The 17,924-nt window shown below is 41.4% G+C and overlaps 1 protein-coding gene across 2 annotated transcripts; it reads right to left on the bottom strand.

Annotated features, from left to right (window-relative positions):
- Positions 1 to 333: 333 nt before the first annotated feature.
- Positions 334 to 17,919, bottom strand: ACADM (acyl-CoA dehydrogenase medium chain). 2 transcript variants are annotated; one of them, XM_082484316.1, is made up of 12 exons: positions 17,609 to 17,919; positions 14,378 to 14,477; positions 13,544 to 13,641; positions 13,364 to 13,433; positions 10,369 to 10,469; positions 10,201 to 10,281; positions 8,536 to 8,666; positions 7,422 to 7,530; positions 6,430 to 6,570; positions 6,253 to 6,348; positions 5,314 to 5,562; positions 334 to 1,076 (listed from the first exon to the last, which is right to left on the bottom strand). In XM_082484316.1, the coding sequence occupies exons 1-12, from the start codon at positions 17,630 to 17,632 to the stop codon at positions 1,050 to 1,052; spliced, it is 1,227 nt and encodes a 408-aa protein (XP_082340442.1). In that variant the 5' UTR covers positions 17,633 to 17,919; the 3' UTR covers positions 334 to 1,049. The 2 variants fall into 2 exon arrangements, with proteins under 2 accessions (XP_082340442.1, XP_082340441.1); XM_082484315.1 differs by lacking the exon at positions 334 to 1,076 and adding an exon at positions 1,845 to 2,274.
- Positions 17,920 to 17,924: the final 5 nt, after the last annotated feature.

Below are 17,924 nucleotides of genomic sequence, written 5' to 3'. Positions count from 1 at the left end.
AGCTGCAGTTTCCTTCTGTCACCTCATCTCTATGGGAAGGCAAATCCAAGAATTTAAAACACGAAGCGGGTAAGGAGGGGTGACCGCCCGTCTGTCCCAAAACACACTCCCCGCTTGGAGCTCTCTGGGGTGGTCACGCTGTCGATTACCGATGTGAGATGCGGCACATCGCCCCCGCAGAACCCCACCAGCAGGAACATCCCGTCTGGATTCCATACAAGGAGTACGATGTATGATGCTGGCTGGCACAGAACTGTCACAAATAAGGTCTATTTTTTACATATATCAAGTACTTATCAAGGATGTTGCATTATTGGTCTTCCTGTGGGTAAATAGGTCGGTGATTTATAGTGATTAAACTCTTTATTTAAAGACCTGATTTCCCAGGTGGCCTACCTGAGATGTAAGCGTTGCAAAACTGGTACCTGATGGCAGCAATCGTGCCATCCAGCACTAAGTGCAGGAGATGGATGAAAGACCACAGCAAGGCAAAGACAGCTTGGTGAGAACTTGCAAACGAATCAGAGGATTGTTGAGGTTTGAAGGAACCTCTTGAGACCATTGAGCACAACCACCTGGCCAAGCCGGGTAAGCTGGAGCAGGCTGTCCAGGACCACCTCCAGCTGAGTTCTGAGCATCTCCAGAAACCCCACAACCACTGTACACCATTTCTCATGATAAAAAATAAAAGTGTTTTCTTGTGTTCCAGTGGAATCTCACGTGTTTTAATTTGTGTCCGTTGCCTCACGTCCTGTCTGTGGGCACCACTGAGGAGAGTCTGGCTCCCTCCTCTTCATTGCATCCCACCAGGTATTTATGCACACAGGTAAGGTGACTCCCAAGCCTTCTCCTGCCCAGGTGAACAAGTCTCAGCGTTAACCTCCCCTCACACCACAGATGCTCCAGGCCCTTAATCACCTTTGTGGCCCTGTGCTGGACCCCCTCCAGGTAAGTCCGTATCTTGTGCTGGGGAGCCTCGAACTGGACACAGCACTGCAGGTGTGGCCTCACCAGCGCCGAGTAATTTGTTCAAGAAGTCCAGGGAAGGTTCACTCTGCCGGCACCACAAGAAGGGTCTATCCAAGGGTAGAAAAAAAAATATTTAAAATCTCACAGTTCCTCCTCAGCTGTTCTTGCTGCAAACATAGCTATATAGACTGATGGAAAGGAATAATAGGTTTAAATATACCGGATTTGAAATAAACATGTTTTCATAAGTCATTCTTAAGGAAAAGCTACACACTTGCACTTGAAGTGAATCATTGTGAGGATTAAGGCATGGACTCCAGAGTGGTAAATGAAATCCGCTTTATTAAGCAAGCGTGCTCTTTATATACTTTTCTACCAAGGCCAGTAATTTTCTACTTTACTTGTTTACACCATCGCATACTCTGAAAGATCACGTTCCCACCAAAAAGGGAATCTCTCTTCCCTGTGAGCAGCACCTCCTTATCTAGGAAGTAGCTTCACACAACTTCATCGTCTGCCAAAACAGTGCTGCAGCTGCTTATTCCTCCCTATTCTAACACACTTAACCCTTCTTTTGCTTCAGTCCCCCACAAATCATCCTAATTGAACATTTACTTGCTTATGTGAGCGTAACAGCGCAAAAGGCCGCATTCTCTCAGGCCGATATTGTTACTGTGGGATAGTGTCCAAATCCTGCAGACAACGGCAGAGCACAGAATGGGCACCGCCACTCAGCCGCTGCAAGCAGGAGCACAGTAGGAACTGAAGTACAGCTGTTAACGTATTTCAGACACGGGACAACTTACCCAAAATACAATTTAAGTGATGTTACAAAAAACAAAACAAAACAAAACAAACCAACCACACTTCTCTTAAAAAAAAATTTATTGGAATGCAGCAATGACTGTCAGCAATAACATTCTGATCATCTGATTTTATAGTGAGAACACCTTGCACTGTGAGGTTCTCGTTTCTTGCGCATTTTGCATTTGACCAACCAATCACTTTGGAATTCACAACCTTTAGAAAATAGCAGCTTTGTTAGTCAGGAATGAAGTGGGAGACTGGACAGGGAGAACATAAGTAGTGCTCAATAATGTACAGAATAAAAAGATTTTGAAGGAAAGTTGCCTTTTCCTCTGTGCCTTTTTAATTCTATTAAGAAATGCACTAAAATCCTCTTCCATGAGAATACAGAACACTACAGCAGTGCCAGACACTTTATACATTTCTTTAAGCCTTAAATTTGCCAACATGTTCACGAGCTATGATCATCCTTTGAATCTGAGCAGTTCCCTCATAAATCTGAAAAGAAGAATTGCAATAATGTTAGGTGATGATTTTTCAAAAGGTTTTAACAGATCTACACTACTAAACGTTCATGGCACTAATCCAGTGGGGACTGGGATGTGCAGAAAGACAGAGAAAACAGAAAATTCCAGTGTGACAGAGTACCTAGTGGGCTAAATGGAATAAATCACATACAAGACATTGAGAGGCAGCCTTGTTCTCTCAGGTCCTTGTACCTAAACTCAATAAGGTTTTCATGAAAATAAACAGACATGGGTAAAAAGGACAAGGAACACTTCTTATCTGAGGAAGAAAATACATCGTTTAGGTTTTACAAAGTAAGATTTAAAACAACAGGTGGAGGGGAGGAGGTGACATGCTGACACTGTTGTATTTTCTTTGATGAGCTTTTCAAGGTGATAACAAATGTTCTCCTTGATCCATTTATTTTCATTGTTTCTTGTTAACCAGTACTCTCTCCCATACAGTTTTGGGTTTTTGTTTTGTGGGTTTTTTTTAATCATGTATTCTTGCATTTTCTTCTAGAAACAGTCTGCATCATCCCTCTGTTCTATTTGGTTGCTGGAAGCAAAGTCAAAAATGGACAACAAAGCATACACGAAGCTCTAATGCTGAGGGAGGCCATACACTCCACTGGTGTACTGCAATGCAGCGCCAGGGCTGAGGCAAGAGGGGTTTAAGTGCTTCAGCTCCCAGTTCTGCCAGAACCTGGTTTGGCAAATTGCTCAAATTCATGCAAATTCACTTTCTCGTTCACTTACAGGAATAATCTTACCAAGAACCTTACAAAGCTTTTTGAAAATAAAGACACTATAACCTGTGTTCACATTGGTTTTCTGTTCAGAAGAAACTGCTCATTCCCAAAGTGAATTCTCTGACTGGTGCTGCTTATCCGGTTCATGGAGCAGATTGTGTTTTGTGACTACGCGGTGCCTTCTGGAGCAAACTGAAATGGAAGCTCTGCTGAAATGGAAGCTCAGCCTGCCCGAACTGCTCGTAGTGCAGTTGTGGGGGTCTCAGCAGCCACTCCTGCAACTTACCGATCTGCTCCAACTGCACTGAACTACTTGCTGATGAAGACAGCCATGGAACTCAAGTGTAAAGACATCAAAACTCTCACGCTCTTAAGTACTAACAAGAAAGGCTTTGGTTTATAAGCCAATGGAAATAAGTTTCAAGAATCACTGACAATTAAAGAAGGGAAGTTTTCCAAATTTGAGAAAGGAAACTAAGTTAGAGTTTCTACCAGCGTAGCCTAGATTTGTAGCCAGACGAACCTAGAGCAGAGTAAGGACACGTAAAAACGTTACCAGTAAACACAGAAGGGTGTAATACTGAAAAAGATCAAATATATGGAAGAAAAGTTGGAAACCCAAGTTTTTATACATGAAACATGGCCAAAAGCATATACCATCTGGAATTGGGCAGCAATATGGTAAAGCACAGTGAAATGCAAGGTATAATCAAGAGACATGGACAAGATAATTATAAAGACAAAAGCCTTTCCTGAATTCTGTTGGGGATGACGCAGAACAGAAAAACACCAAAAATGTAATGCTAAATCTGATTCATCTGAACAATTAAAAAAATAAAAGTCTATTAGCCATACATTCATGATGGATCAGTGTAATAGAAAATCTAAATAACTGGGATCCTGTAAAATAAATCTCAGCTTTCAAATAAAGTTCTAAACCCTCACACCATCTTTCTCTAGAAAAGCACGCAACCTGACAGGAAAAAAGCCCAATCATAATAAAGTTCAATTAATCATTCATTTCCTCACTCACGGGAGTGCAATTAGTTCTAAGAACCTTTACATTCCAAAATAGTGGGTGTCTTTCCTTAAATAGAGAAAAATAAATTCTTGGCTAGTGAGAATAATACTTTTCATTTTAAAGTCAGCTGTAAGAGAAATATTAACTTCCTAGAGTGTTAAGAACGGCAGGTGTTACAGCCAACTAACAGGACAGGTCATGGTCCGCATGCAGTTCTTGGTATCATCTATTTGGATATATTTTATATAGTGGCTGTTAATGTCATATAAAGTCATAATGTCAATAAAGATTACTGGTTTTGTGGAACACAAGTAAAATATTCATGTTGAATAAAGAACTGTAGTGTGGTAAATGCTAATAGAAGAATTATGACATGACGGAATAATTTCTCGGCAGTAACACTGCAGAAAAAAAATTGGGGATTACAGGTGACTATGGACTAAACATGAGTAAATATGAGCAGGTTTTGTTGTAAAAAGAAAAAGGCTAATCACTCCAAGTTGTGTCACAGTTGTGTTAATACAATACAGGCAAGATAATCATTCCACGATACTCAGTACTGGTGGTATCTCAACCCAAGTATTCCACCCATCTTACGATAGCAGAGTTTCAATCACAAGGTTTAGAGCACAGCAACAAATGGTGAAGAGGCTGGAAACAGAAAGGAAAAGAAAACCAACAAACACCCAACGAAACAAAACGCCCTACAACTTATGAGGAAAAAGGTGAAGAAGCTGCTTTAGCGTTCAGTCTGAGAGGAAAGCTGAATCACAGGGAGGCACCAGTCCAGGCTGCACATGGAAGGTCTGAGGATTTCACTCACTGAAGGTTTTCAAGAACAGCATTATACATAAACCACCTCTACTTACAGAATACTAAAGCCAGCATTGATATTTTGATCATTTTTTTCTACAGTTTTCTTTTTTTTTTTCTAGGAGTTCAAAAGCTTCAAAATTAAAAGTCCCAAGAATTTGAAAGGGTTTTACCACATGGAAGGGGGGGGGGGGGGGGGGGGAAGATAAAACATAATTTATTTCTCTTACGTGGGTTGAGTTGTTGGTCCAGTGCAATGACTTTTGTAAGCAAAAAGTTGCCTGATTTGAATGTCTTTTTCTCTAAATTGAAAGATTATTGTTTTCAAATGAAAACCTTTTTTTTTTTTTTTTATGTGTACATCATGATGAAATAAACAGCCATTAGTTTATTTTATACAAAATTTATGCATTGCTATAAAGATCACATTCTCTCTTTTACTTACCTGGTAGATTTTAGCATCTCTCATTAGTTTTTCCACAGGATATTCAGTATTAAATCCATTTCCTCCAAAAATCTGTACTGCATCCGTAGCTACCTGGTTTGCAATGTCACCAGCGAACGCCTTTGCAATGGAAGCGTAGTAGGTGTTCCTGCGACCAGCGTCGACTTCCCAGGCAGCTCTCTGGTAAGCCATCCTCGCCAGTTCCACTTTCATTGCCATTTCAGCAAGCAAGAAAGACACCGCTTGGTGCTGTGAATGATGATATAAACAAGGGTAACATCACTGGCTTAATATTCTACGACATCCAAGAAAGATAAGATCTTCTTAATACAGTGATCTCCTCAACAAACTCAGTGAATTGTACTAGAGGAGTTCTACAGAACACATCAGGCTCTCATAAATGCATGCTGAATTATACTTTTAAGTTTTTAATTCTCAAATCCATATAGTCAGAGGGATTAAATACTGAATTATGATGTTATTCTGTGCTATTTATGAGATTGGTATTTACCTTGCTGTTTATTCATATTTCTTTAAAACTGGTAAACGATGTGATTGGCAATGTATTCTATTAGTATTAATACTCTGCATCGTTTCACATACCGCAGGTTTTTCCCTTTCCTGAAAATCCCTGTTTATTAGCACTGAATAACTTAAGTATGTCCTGATAGTACATGAATTTCATGTTTTGGGGCAGAGTTTTCTTTCTACTTTTACTATTATCATTGATAAATTATAGAAAAATTCCTGAAGTTACCACATAGCTAAGTTTACTTAAACGGTGCTGACCTGTATACTGGGAAACCCAAAAATGGGAGAGATATAATAGAAAAATTAAGGAACTAAAGAAATCAAGGAAAAAAACATGAAAAATCAATAGTAGTACATCTGGTCTGAAAACACATTCTCTCTCTCTCGCCCCGCCCTTCCCCCACTTACTTCAACAATTGCTTTCCCAAAGGTTTTTCTCTCCAAAGCATATCTAGTAGCTTCATCAAGTGCTCTTTTTGCTAATCCAACAGCACCAGCTGCTACCTGCATTGAATTGGATACAGCACAGAATAAAAAACAGAAATTCCTGCTAGATTTCATAAATAAGTTATTTCTGATACTTACAGGTGGTCTGGTCTTATCGAAAGCTCCCATTGCGATTTTAAAGCCAGCTCCCTCAGCTATTAATACATTTTCTTTTGGGATTCTCACATCTTCAAAGACAATACCTCTTGTGTCTGAGCAGCGCTGACCCATATTCATTTCCTGAAAAGGGACATTTCAGAGGTGCAACTAAACTGCATTATTCAAAGGTACAACACATTTTCATTCTTTAGTTCACTCAAAGCATAAAGTATGCTTTTTCCCCCAAAACACGTCATCTAAAAATTACCAGACACACGACAAATACCAGCTTTGCACTTGCCGACCAGCATATCCTTAATTTGTCTAAGTTGGGCAGTTTATTTTCTCCTTATATGAAATCAGTTCTGTAGCTGTAATCAGTTTTTTGTCTTTCTCTAGTTCAACTATATGAGATGGGAGAGGAGAAAGTAAATAGTCTAAGATGCAGGCAGTGCAGGGTGTACTACAAGTAAATAAATAAATGAGCTTTTCAGGTTTTCGGATTCTTTTCCTAATGTTCAACATCCAGTTTTGCCTACTACTAAAAATAGTAATTTTTATTTTTTTTTAAGAGAGAACTAGCACCAGTGTCTCCAAGGCCTCTTCCTCCACCAGCAGTAGCTAAAATTAAAGCTCGCTATTTGCGTATTTATGGTTAGAACTGTCCAACTTGCTTCTTATCCTTTCAAGGCATGCTACTTCTCATTTATGGGCACTTGTCTAAAATAGTTCTCAAACATTCTTTTGCAGCTGTTCAGATTAATCTTACTTAAGACCATTCTGAATAATTTGTTAGCTGAATAAATAAAATTATAATGAAATGTCTTATGAATAGTTTCTGCATGTTGTGAAAATGAAAAGATCATTGTACATGAGCGTATGAAAACGTTCAGTTGCACAAGTCTTTTTTTCTTTCATAGTAATTTGTTGCATTATTGGTTTAGAATTGAACAACAATTCCTGGCTTGTCAAATAAGAGATGCAGTCTTCACCTTTCTCCCAATCTGGATCCCAGGGCTATCTGCTTCCACAATGAATCCAGTAAAAGCTTTGCTTGCAGGAACTTTTGGATCTGGATCAGTACGAGCTAGCAAAAAATACCTAGTGTAAAATAAAGCAGAGGGATGCTTTTTTAGGTAACATTTTACATGGTTTTATGTGCATTTCTACCACATAATAAATTTTATCTGTAAGTTAACAACCCCTTTTTCTTGCCCCTCCCAAAAATAAACTGAGAGGGACTGAGAGGAAGATTCAAAGATTCAAGATTTCATAAAATTTAATAAAATTACTTCAGATCAACATGCAAAGATTCTCCACCTTTTCCATGAATTGTAAGTCTTTATGATATTATCAGCTTCATGAGCAGTACAAAATAAACCTATTCACAGCATCCACATAAAAATCAATGCTTTGGAAATCCATTACTGCATGCAAAATGCTATGTTATCACCTGATTTCAAAGATCTTAATTTTATTCTTCTAAGTGTAAGTTGCAAATAAGTATTTATCTTAGAAATTAAACAGTTGTAAATCACATTTATGGTGTTCAGTAATATAAAAATATATTGGTAGATTGTCTTTGATGGATCTGCCTTGAACAAGGAAATAATTAACTAGAAAATTCAGCTTTTGGATAAATGTATAAAGTTTTTCCACTTGAATTAAGAAGAATTTATGTGTTGCAAATCAGTGTGATGTGGGACCTGATAAAAGAGGTTTCTATTGTAAAGCATGCTCCATAGACACCATAGCAACATCTGGATTCTTTGACAGCTGAAAAAGTCTTCCCTTCCCAATCATACTGTTGCTCTCCTGCCTTGAAGAAAAAGCAGAATTGATTTTGTTTGATAGCAGCAAGATTCGAGAGGCCTTTTTGAGTGAGCAGGTGTCACGTCATCGCTCATTTTCCTTTTCAGGCTTTGCACAGCACTAAGACTGCATTTTTGTATCCCAATAAACTGGTCAGATTAGTGTAGCGTGTTGAAACACAATGAACATTCAGATTTGTAACAGATCTTTAAAGAATTTAACTTTGGGGGACGGGGGGAAGCCACTATATAACCTAACAACAGAAAATATAACATGAGTTAACAGTTAACACACCAGTTTGCTTTCCCACCGTTTGTGATCCACATCTTCTGACCGTTAACAACATATTCATCTCCTTTCTTCTCAGCCTTCGTTTTTATGCCAGCCACATCAGAGCCCGCTCCAGGCTCTGTTACACAGTAAGCCTAAAAGAAAACAAAATGCAAAATCTCAAGGAATAAAAGTTCTATTTTTAAGCAAGCACAAATTACTGCAAACTATATGCATCAAACTGATCTGTAAAAGGTGTAAGTGAACTGCATGGTAAAACCCAAAAGATTAAATAAAAAAAAACCAACTCAAAACAACCCTACCCAAACCCCCCCACAGCAGCTGTCTGAGCAAGAATCCAAATGTATATGGGTTAATTTCTTTATAAATCCATAATAGTACATAAAATTGTCTTTTAATCCAACAGAACCATTCTGTAACCCTTAAGTCATTACTTCCTCCGGCTTCACAAACTCCGATGTGAAAGCTGAGGATCTTTAAAATGTGAAAATAGGAGCACTGAGTAACATATTTACCATGTCCTTCACTTTATGAGGCCTAGTTGTTATCCTGGTCAGATTTTAATGCATTGCACATTAATGTCTATTTCTTTCTATGTAATAAGCAATGCTTATGTAATATTTAAGACCACAAATAGAGTTTAATTCCCATTCAAGTTGAGTTTCTCATTACACAAACCTCGTATTTTTCTTAAATGCCTACACCCCCTCCTGAAAGGGAAATAAAAGGTGTTAATTTTTGGTAAATGACTTAGGATGGGGACGATTTCCCAAGTACTATCTTCTGTTCGCTTATTGAATGTATCTCATTAGCTATTCCCTGACTTTCAGTAAATGCCACTTTATTTACAAAACAAAGTGGACTGAGTTGTGAGTACATATGTCCTGGTTTGAGTGACACAGGACTAATTTCTCTTCTAACGCTTGGGAAAACTGCACTTTTAGAAGACTCTAGTGCCTGAGTTTGTGAAAATATTTACTTTCTAGCCAGCTATGGTGCGTGGGTTTCAAGGTCTCGGTGTTTTTGAGCTTGCCAGGTTCAGGGGTGAGGAGGAGCGAGAGCCGGGCACTTGATCCAAGCTGGCCAACAGGATTATTTCATACCATCAGCGTCACACTCGCTATAAATTAGAAAGTTTTCTGAGGATTCCTCGCCTGCCCGTGATAGCTGCCACCCTGAGAACTCCTTGCCCCGGTGCCGCAGCCCTGAGCCCTTCCCTTCCTCCCGAAGCCGCAGCACTCGCAGTGTCCCACATGGGCTGTCCCTGTTGGGAGTGCACAGCTTCTATGGATAGAATGGGCTGAGAGCAGCCTTTGCATATTCTGTACTGGTATCGGGATCAATGTTGGTTCTTTAGTGCTACTAATTAAGGTTAATTATCTAATCTTATTCTATTAAATCTGTTTATACTTCAGCTCCTGGTTTTCCTTGTTTTTTCCCCCATTCCCCTTCGCGGGTGGGGAGGGGTCATCGGGTGGGAGAATGATTGCCTAAATGACAGTAAATTGTTGTGGGTTTCTCAAACCATAACATGTCAGTGTCTTCTAGGAAAAAGAAAAAAAAAAAAAGAGAGGAAAAAAAGAAAAAAAAAAAGGGAAAAAATTAAAAAAGGAGCAATACTGATTAATATGGTTTAGGAGCATTCTACAGTGTAGCAGTTATACTTACACACATCATTGGTTCCTCTGTCATTCTTCCTAAATATTTTTTCTGCTGATGCTCATTTCCTGCAATGATTACTGGCATTTGCTGAAAGAAAATATTTAGACCATTAACCCATCTTTTTAAAGAGCACAGATTCTAGTTTAAGGGACATTAAGGAAAGACCGAACTCACCCCTAGGGAATTTGCTTCAATGGCAGTTTGAACCCCCGTACACCCATAAGCTAACTCTTCCGTAATAAGGCACGTGTCAAAGCTGCCAAGGCCAAGACCACCTACAGTTGAAATATTTCATTTATTAATATGGGGTTAAATTGTAACATATTAGTGATTTACACAAATTAATTAACAAAAATGTGTTGCCCCTCTTTGATTGTGTACCACGTTTCATTAGACACTGTCATGAAAGCTTTTTCAATAAAGTTTGTCACAAGAGTAACAGGTGATTTGAAAATTACGTATCGGTTCCGGGTTTATTGTGTGATTAATGTGGGACAATCTGCACAAAGTGTCAAGAATGTACCACTCAATTTTTTTTTACTACTTCACACTTGAGAATTAAGAGTTATTAGGGAGCAGAGAAGGGGCTCCCGAGCTACCACAGCACTTAGGAAAAAAAATAAAAAGCGTCCATATTAGCCAGACCACCAACTCAGTCACCTATTTCTGACAGAAGCCAACACATTGGGAAGTAGATACAAATACAACAACAATACAACTATACTTCCTCAAAAACACTTTCCCAAGCCTTCAGGTGACTTCCTCAGCCAGAGAGACACCTCTGTTTGGGATCTCTGTTACGTTCACCCTTGACAGACAATTCTTATGTGAATTTGGCCAGTCTCTTTCTGAACCTATGTAAAATCTTAACATCAATATCATCCGGGGGCAATGAGTTTCACAAATTAACTACATGCTGCGTGTAGAACCATCTCCTTTCATTTATTCTGAACCTGCCATCTACTGACTTAATTTGATGCCTTCTAAATACATTGAAAGAGACAGTGAACTACCCTCCCCTGGGGCAACTTGAGGCTATTTCCTCCTGTCCCATTGCCTGTTCCTTGGGAGCAGAGACTGACCCCCCCTCGCTACACTCTCAGGGAGCTGTAGGGAGCAAGAAGGTCTCCCCTCAGCCTCCTCTTCTCCAGGCTGAACACCCCCAGGGCCCTCAGCCACTCCTCACCAGACGTGTGCTCCAGACCCCTCACCAGCTCCGTTGCCCTTCTCTGGACACGCTCCAGCACCTCAATGTCTGTCTTGTTGTGAGGGGCCCAAAACCGAACACAGCACTCGAGGTGGGGCCTCACCAGTGCCGAGGACAGGGGACGGTCACTGCCCCAGTCCTGCTGGCCACACTGTTCCTGATACAGGACAGCACGCTTTTGGCCTTCTTGGCCACCTGGGCACACTGCGGGCTCATGTTCAGCCGCTGTTGACCAACTCCCCCAGGTCCTTCTCTGCCAGGCAGCGTTCCAGCCACTCTGCCCCAAGGCTGTAACGCCCATAGGGTTGGTGAGACCCAAGGGCAGGACCCGGCACTTGGCCTGGTTGAACCTCACACCATTGGCCTCGGCCCAATGATATAAAAATTGTATTTCTGTCAGTTCTCATATAGCTGCTACATCTCACACAGAAGATATATCTTTTGTAATCTTTGTCATTCTTTTAGGAACGTTCTCCTTTTCCACACTACTCTTTTGAGATGGAAGGATCTGACTACATCATGTATTAAAGAGCCAAGTGCAATTTGCATTCAGGCAGCAGCATAATTATGCCTTCTGCTTTTTACTTCATTCCCTTAAAGGTCCCTTCTGACCTTAAATTTTATGGGTGTGACCACTTCTGACGATTACGCTGACGTCTGCAGAGCTATATATTATAAACCCAAAAATCTCTTTTGAGAGGCAGTAACTAGTTCAGAAGACACCATTTCTCTATGAAGTTCGGAGTGCTTCTTTCCCTTCACACGTGCACCACTTTTACTTTTTTGAATTGCATTTGCCATTTTAACAGTCACTCAGTCCCACGACCTTCTCCAGCAGCTCTGTGCTCCAGACTCATCTTTTCTACACTGAGTGACTTAGTGTTGTCAGTAAACTCTATTACCTCAGTATTGACCCCTTTTTCCAGTTTATTTATAGATATTCCAAAGAGCACAAGACTCAGCAAGGCTGTGCTGCTAATTTTTCCACTGTGAAACCTCATGATTGTTAAAACTCATTTTGGAAGTTCAAGCATTCTCTCAGCCAGGCATCCCTTGGTCACATGCTGACTAGCTACTTCAGAGAACTCCAGTGATTTAAAGAGGCAAAATCCCTTTTCTAGCGTATCATGTTTACCTGCCCACTATTACTGTATTTTATCTTACTTCCTCTTAATTCACATGGTATATCAGGCTTACTGGTATGTATTTTCCCAACTCTCCCTTGGAGGTCTTTTAAAGCAATGGTGTCCAATTTGCCATTTGCAATTTTTCATTTAATGACCAAGTGATTGTACACTGCAGTAGTCCAGCTACTTCAGGCTTTAATTTCTCTAGAATTTGTGGCTGAATAAATACAGTCCTCACCATTGTTAAAATTGTTGTTAACACAGTCCTCATTTGTTAAAATTTTGATCCAGGATAACCCTCTGATTAGTCTTCCAAAAAAAAAAAAAAAAAGGGTCTGCTATGGACACTTCCTTAACTTCTTTTTCAGGTAACATAAATGCAAAAAAGAAAATAATTTAATGTGTTTCCCATGGTTATTCATATACCTAAACGCTGCCAAAGCACTGCTGTACTGCACCTAATCTACACGGAAAAACTGTCCTTCCGGAATAAGCTCTTAAATTGCTCCAGCCTGTGTCAGAGACTAGAACAAAATATGACCTTCTAATTTCTCTGCTTAATCAGCTGACACAGTGCACCAGGGAAACATCAAGCACTTGTAATCACGGTAGGAAAATCTGGTCATAAATTACTACATCATAACCTGTCTAATTTGTCTCCTGATTACATCCACACCTAGTAACACTTGTATGTGTCAACCTGCCTACTGATTAAATTTAGATTATTCAAGTATGCAACTGTTTATTTTATACAGAATCCATAATTACACATATAAATCTCATCGAATGCCTTTTCTTTGTTTCATTTTACAGATTAAAAAGAATGTTTACTTACCACAGCTTTCTGGTATGTGTGAATTCATAAGACCAAGTTCCCAAGCCCGTTTTATAAGTGGGAGAGGATACTGAAATAGACAGGAAAAAATCACCTTCCTGTTCATTACAATCAACATTTTAAATTGTATGCAGGTTAAGCTAAAACTGTGTTTTTTCCCTTACACTATGGTAGATTTACCTCTCCAGTTTTGTCGTATTGTGCAGCAACAGGAATAATTTCCTCCACAGCAAATTTACGAGCAGTAGCTTGAAACTCTTTCTGTTCATCAGTAAGTTCTATTTAAAACAAACAAAAAGAGGTCACAAATTCTCTACTATCTTTAATTTTGGCAGTTGTCAGACTATGAGAAAAGAGAAAACAAGAGTGTCCTTCCAGCACAACCCAAACCACCACTTCTTGGGCGTCCCCAGGAAGAAAAAAAAAAAAAAGCTCAGCTTCCTCTTGCTCCTGGGAAATGCTCCACTGTTCCCTCATCAACACCTACAATGCTCTTGCTTCCTTCTTACAAAATTATCTACAAAATACTGAAAACGGAGTAGACAGGACTGTGTAACATAAAATGTATTACCAGAAGAAACAAGAAGAATGCTGTGCTAATTAAATGGAAGAGGAGAATGGGGCAGAAGTCGTCTGAAGATCCTGGCTATTCAGTTTCAACATCTAGCTGCTGACCCCTTAAACTTGCTTGATGTATATAATATGCCAAGATGGGGATGTATTTCTTTATAACATTTCTTCATAACCAAGTTCAACTATGACTACATTTAGGTACTTTAACGTAAACTGCAATGTGAGGTAGTTATTCAAAGCTAAGACGCTTTGGCAACAAAAAAGCTTCAGACAGATGAGCTGAAAAAAGATATTTTTTTTGTTTAAAAAACATTTTTTTTAAAGAAATTTAGAATAAGCACCTTCATTTTAAATTCATGGTGACCTGCAATATGGGATTTTTTTTTCACTCTGCAATTTGCCCTTAATTGCTACATTTTTTTCAAAAACAGTAATACTTACCAAAGCTAAAGCCACCGCAAGGTTTGCCTATGCCTAAGTTTTGAGCAGGTTTAGTAGAATGTGATCTCCATCTGTGCCCTGCAATGGTTCGAAGCATTTGCTAAAGAGAAAAAGAACACGAGATGTAAGATCTTTGCAGCTCAAGTCTCCTAAAGCTACTAGTCTGACTGCAGCATAGCTTTAAATGTAGACTCCCTCTTTAGACGCAGTATCACATTAAGCGTAATACAATTACAGTGATAAAAGCATCCTTGGCTACCTTAAGTTTTGTTCCTGTGACAAGGAGCGCTCGCATGAACTGACAGCTACACCAGGAATCCCAGGCTTTAACAGCACTGCACGCGGGTGAACTGCCGCACCCACTTTTAAGTATTGCACAACCGATTATTTAAAAAATAATTAAGCTTAATTAAAATTTATGTTCACAGAGACTTAGCAACATATATTTTTCATTTATACACATGCTCATCAAACCTGACTCTCTTGCCCACTAGTGAATATTCTGTCTATCCAATGTATACCTACATGCAGATGTAGCAAGACTTTAAGAACAACCTACCTATTAAGCCATATCTATCACAGTATTTTGATAACATCCCAGACTCATGTCTGCTTTCTTTTAATAAGCTGCTGTCTTGGACACTTAGTGATTATACTCCAAATAGGACAGGACTCAGCAGACTGAATTTATTTTTCTTCCTAATGCTTACTACAAATTTATTCTTTTTTATTGTAAGTGCTTTCTTTGCTTTTTTAAGTTTAGTGCCCACAAATATTATCGTTACAGCTATTTTCAGAATGCCTTAACACTGTGCAAAACCACGTCTGAATTTAATTTTAAAAGGTTGTTTTATTCTCTTTCATCCTTCAACAGTTATGAATCTCTGAAATGTTCGGAAAAAAAGTGAAAAATATTTAATTGCATAAATTTCTAGAAAGGCCCAAATCAATACTATGCAAAAACAAGTTAGTCTAAACATTAAGAAAAGGCTTATTCTTGATTTTCCTATGTGAAAAAAAAAAAGCGTGATCAGATCAGTCACTTATTTCATAACATTTAAAAAAATAAATTAATCATAATAGTGCAAAAATCTCACTGAGATTTTACTGGAAAATCTAGAAGACAACGACGTTAAAGATTAAGTGACATAGCTGGGGAGGCAACAAGTAGCTTCAAAATAAAGTGGTGGTAGAAAACTGCTCTTAAAAATAAGAATGCTATGCAGAGATGGTTACAAAGTCAGCCCCCAAGAAGTATGAAGTGGAGAAAGTATTTCCAGAGGACACTGAAAACCTCTATAAAGTTGAAATGAGGAAAGACCACCGCTAGGCACAGAAGAGGGGGAAGCTACAACATAGCTGGCTACTGAACTGTTAAGTCAGTTTATTCATAGTTCAGGATTGCATTGTCCAGTAGGAAATGTATTACTTAAGTTTTCACAAGCCACGGACACGGCAAAATGGCATCTCGCTAAGTTCTGTGTTACTGCTACCATTCTCATATGGAAAAACAAACCAAACAAAAAATACCAACAAACATCTAGAAAGATTTTGATCCTTCAGAATATTTTTACACCTTACCTGGAAAAAGACAAGATGAGGTTGGAAAAAGCCAGATCATTGTAATAACTTTTTTCTTTTTTTTTTAAGGAGCAGCCCTTGACGGAGTCATACACAGCTTTGCCACCAAAAAGTTTTGCCTACACTAGAAAAAGTACTGAATTCAAACTAATGATAAAAGCAATACCCTATATGAAAGAAGCTGTGAAATTTACAAGAGAGAACTTACGTATATTGCGTTTTTTGTACCAGAGTAGTACACAAGGTAAACACTGGAGGTTACTCTGGAAAAACTCAACGCTCCACCCACAAACAGAAATATGAACTGGACAGGTGGGACTCATACCTGGAACTTGCACAAGTGATCAAGTGACATGTAAGAATTTGGATGACCATCTGTCTACTCTGCCAACTTCCCTATTTTTTGAGTCAGAGGAACAGTTAGATTTGGGGACAAGCTACGGCTAGCAATGCTCAGATGTAACTCCTGCTGCGCTTCCTCGCGCTATTGCACAAGCTCTGTCACAATCAGAAATACAATCGTTAAAGCGGCATGACTAACAGTGGGATAATCTGCTGCCAGGAAACGGGTATGACAAGGGCACGCATGTAAGTGATATGATCTTTATTGCCTTAATCCCAAAACAACTACAGAACTTGTTCAAGAAGCCACCCATCACAGGAGACGACAGGACAGCATTAAGCCCAGGTCACTAACCTTAGTTCTCCCTCACATAACTCAGGGCAAAACCAAAAAGGGCTGTGCAGAGCAGTTTGCTGCTGGGGTAAGGTGTCAGGAGGCTGAACCTGAAATGCCAACGCCCCACGGTGGGCACTAACTCACTGTCGGCTTCCCTTGCCGAAAGCATTATGGCTGAGCTACAAACCACCAACTGGTTTCAAATGGAGAGTTCCTCCCTCACCGACGGGGTGCGTAACGCAGCGAGCTGGGCCGGGGGCCACAGCGGTACGTGTAAGAGGAGCCTGTCTGCACGCCATGCCTCGCCACCAACTATAAACACCGCTCCGGCCACCCCGACAGCAAACGGCACCTGCACAACGTACTGTTAATTTCAGCAGTTAGAGGAGGCCCAGCTAAGAAGCGAAGCTACTTAACAAAATCGGTCCTGTTTTACCCCAAACCAGGACGTTGGCTCTGGAAACAGGGAAGCCAGAGAACGGCCCGCACGAGTGCTGAACGAGGCACTGCCTGAGCTTTGAGTAACTTTTACTCTCTCCTGTGAGGCCAGGCGGCTCGATGGAGCAGAACGTCAGTGTTCAGGAAAAACAACTATTACACATTATACACACTTCAAAAAATGCAGCGCCGGCGGCTCAGGGGGAACGCTCAGCGCAGCGCCGGCCTGGCACGGCCCCCCACCGCCCCGGTGCTCTGGGGCCGCCTCGGGTCTCCCGCCGGGCAGCGGCGGTTCCCAGCCCCGGGCGGGGCTCCGGGCGCCGCCGCACGGCTTCAGGCAACCGCCGGGCCCGGCCCTCCGCCGGCCGGTAAGGCGGGGACGGGACGGACGGGGCGCCCAGCGGGGGGGCTCCGCCGGGCGCGGCCCCTCAGCCCCGCGGCGGCCGCCGGGCTGGCCCCGAGGCGGCCGCAGCTCCCGCCCCGCCGCGCTCCCCCTCCCCGCCGCCGGCGCCCCGGCGCGGCCCGTGACTCACCCGCGCGGCCCTCAGCGCAGACATCTTGGCGGGGCAGGCGGAGGCGGTGCCGCGCAGGCCGCCCGCCTCGCCGAGCGCCGGTGGCGGTGCCCCCCCGTGAGGGCCGCCGTGCGCCCGTGTGGGGAGGCGCGTCCCGGGGCTGCCCCGGCTGGGGCGGGGGGCGGCTCGCAGCGGACAGGGCCGGGCCGGGCCCCTCGGCGGCGGGCAGCGGCTCCCACCCCCCCGCCAGCGGGCCGGGGCGGTTGGCGTTCGGCGTGGCGGTGTCCTGCACGATCTGCAGCCGCCTGCGCCGGTCCCCCGCGGGCGGAGCAGCGCC

Source organism: Vanellus vanellus (assembly GCF_965231255.1).
Source record: "Vanellus vanellus genome assembly, chromosome: 5".
NCBI classification, from domain to species: domain Eukaryota; kingdom Metazoa; phylum Chordata; class Aves; order Charadriiformes; family Charadriidae; genus Vanellus; species Vanellus vanellus.
Note: the sequence above shows the minus strand (reverse complement) of the source record. Positions and strands in the feature narration are given on the sequence as shown.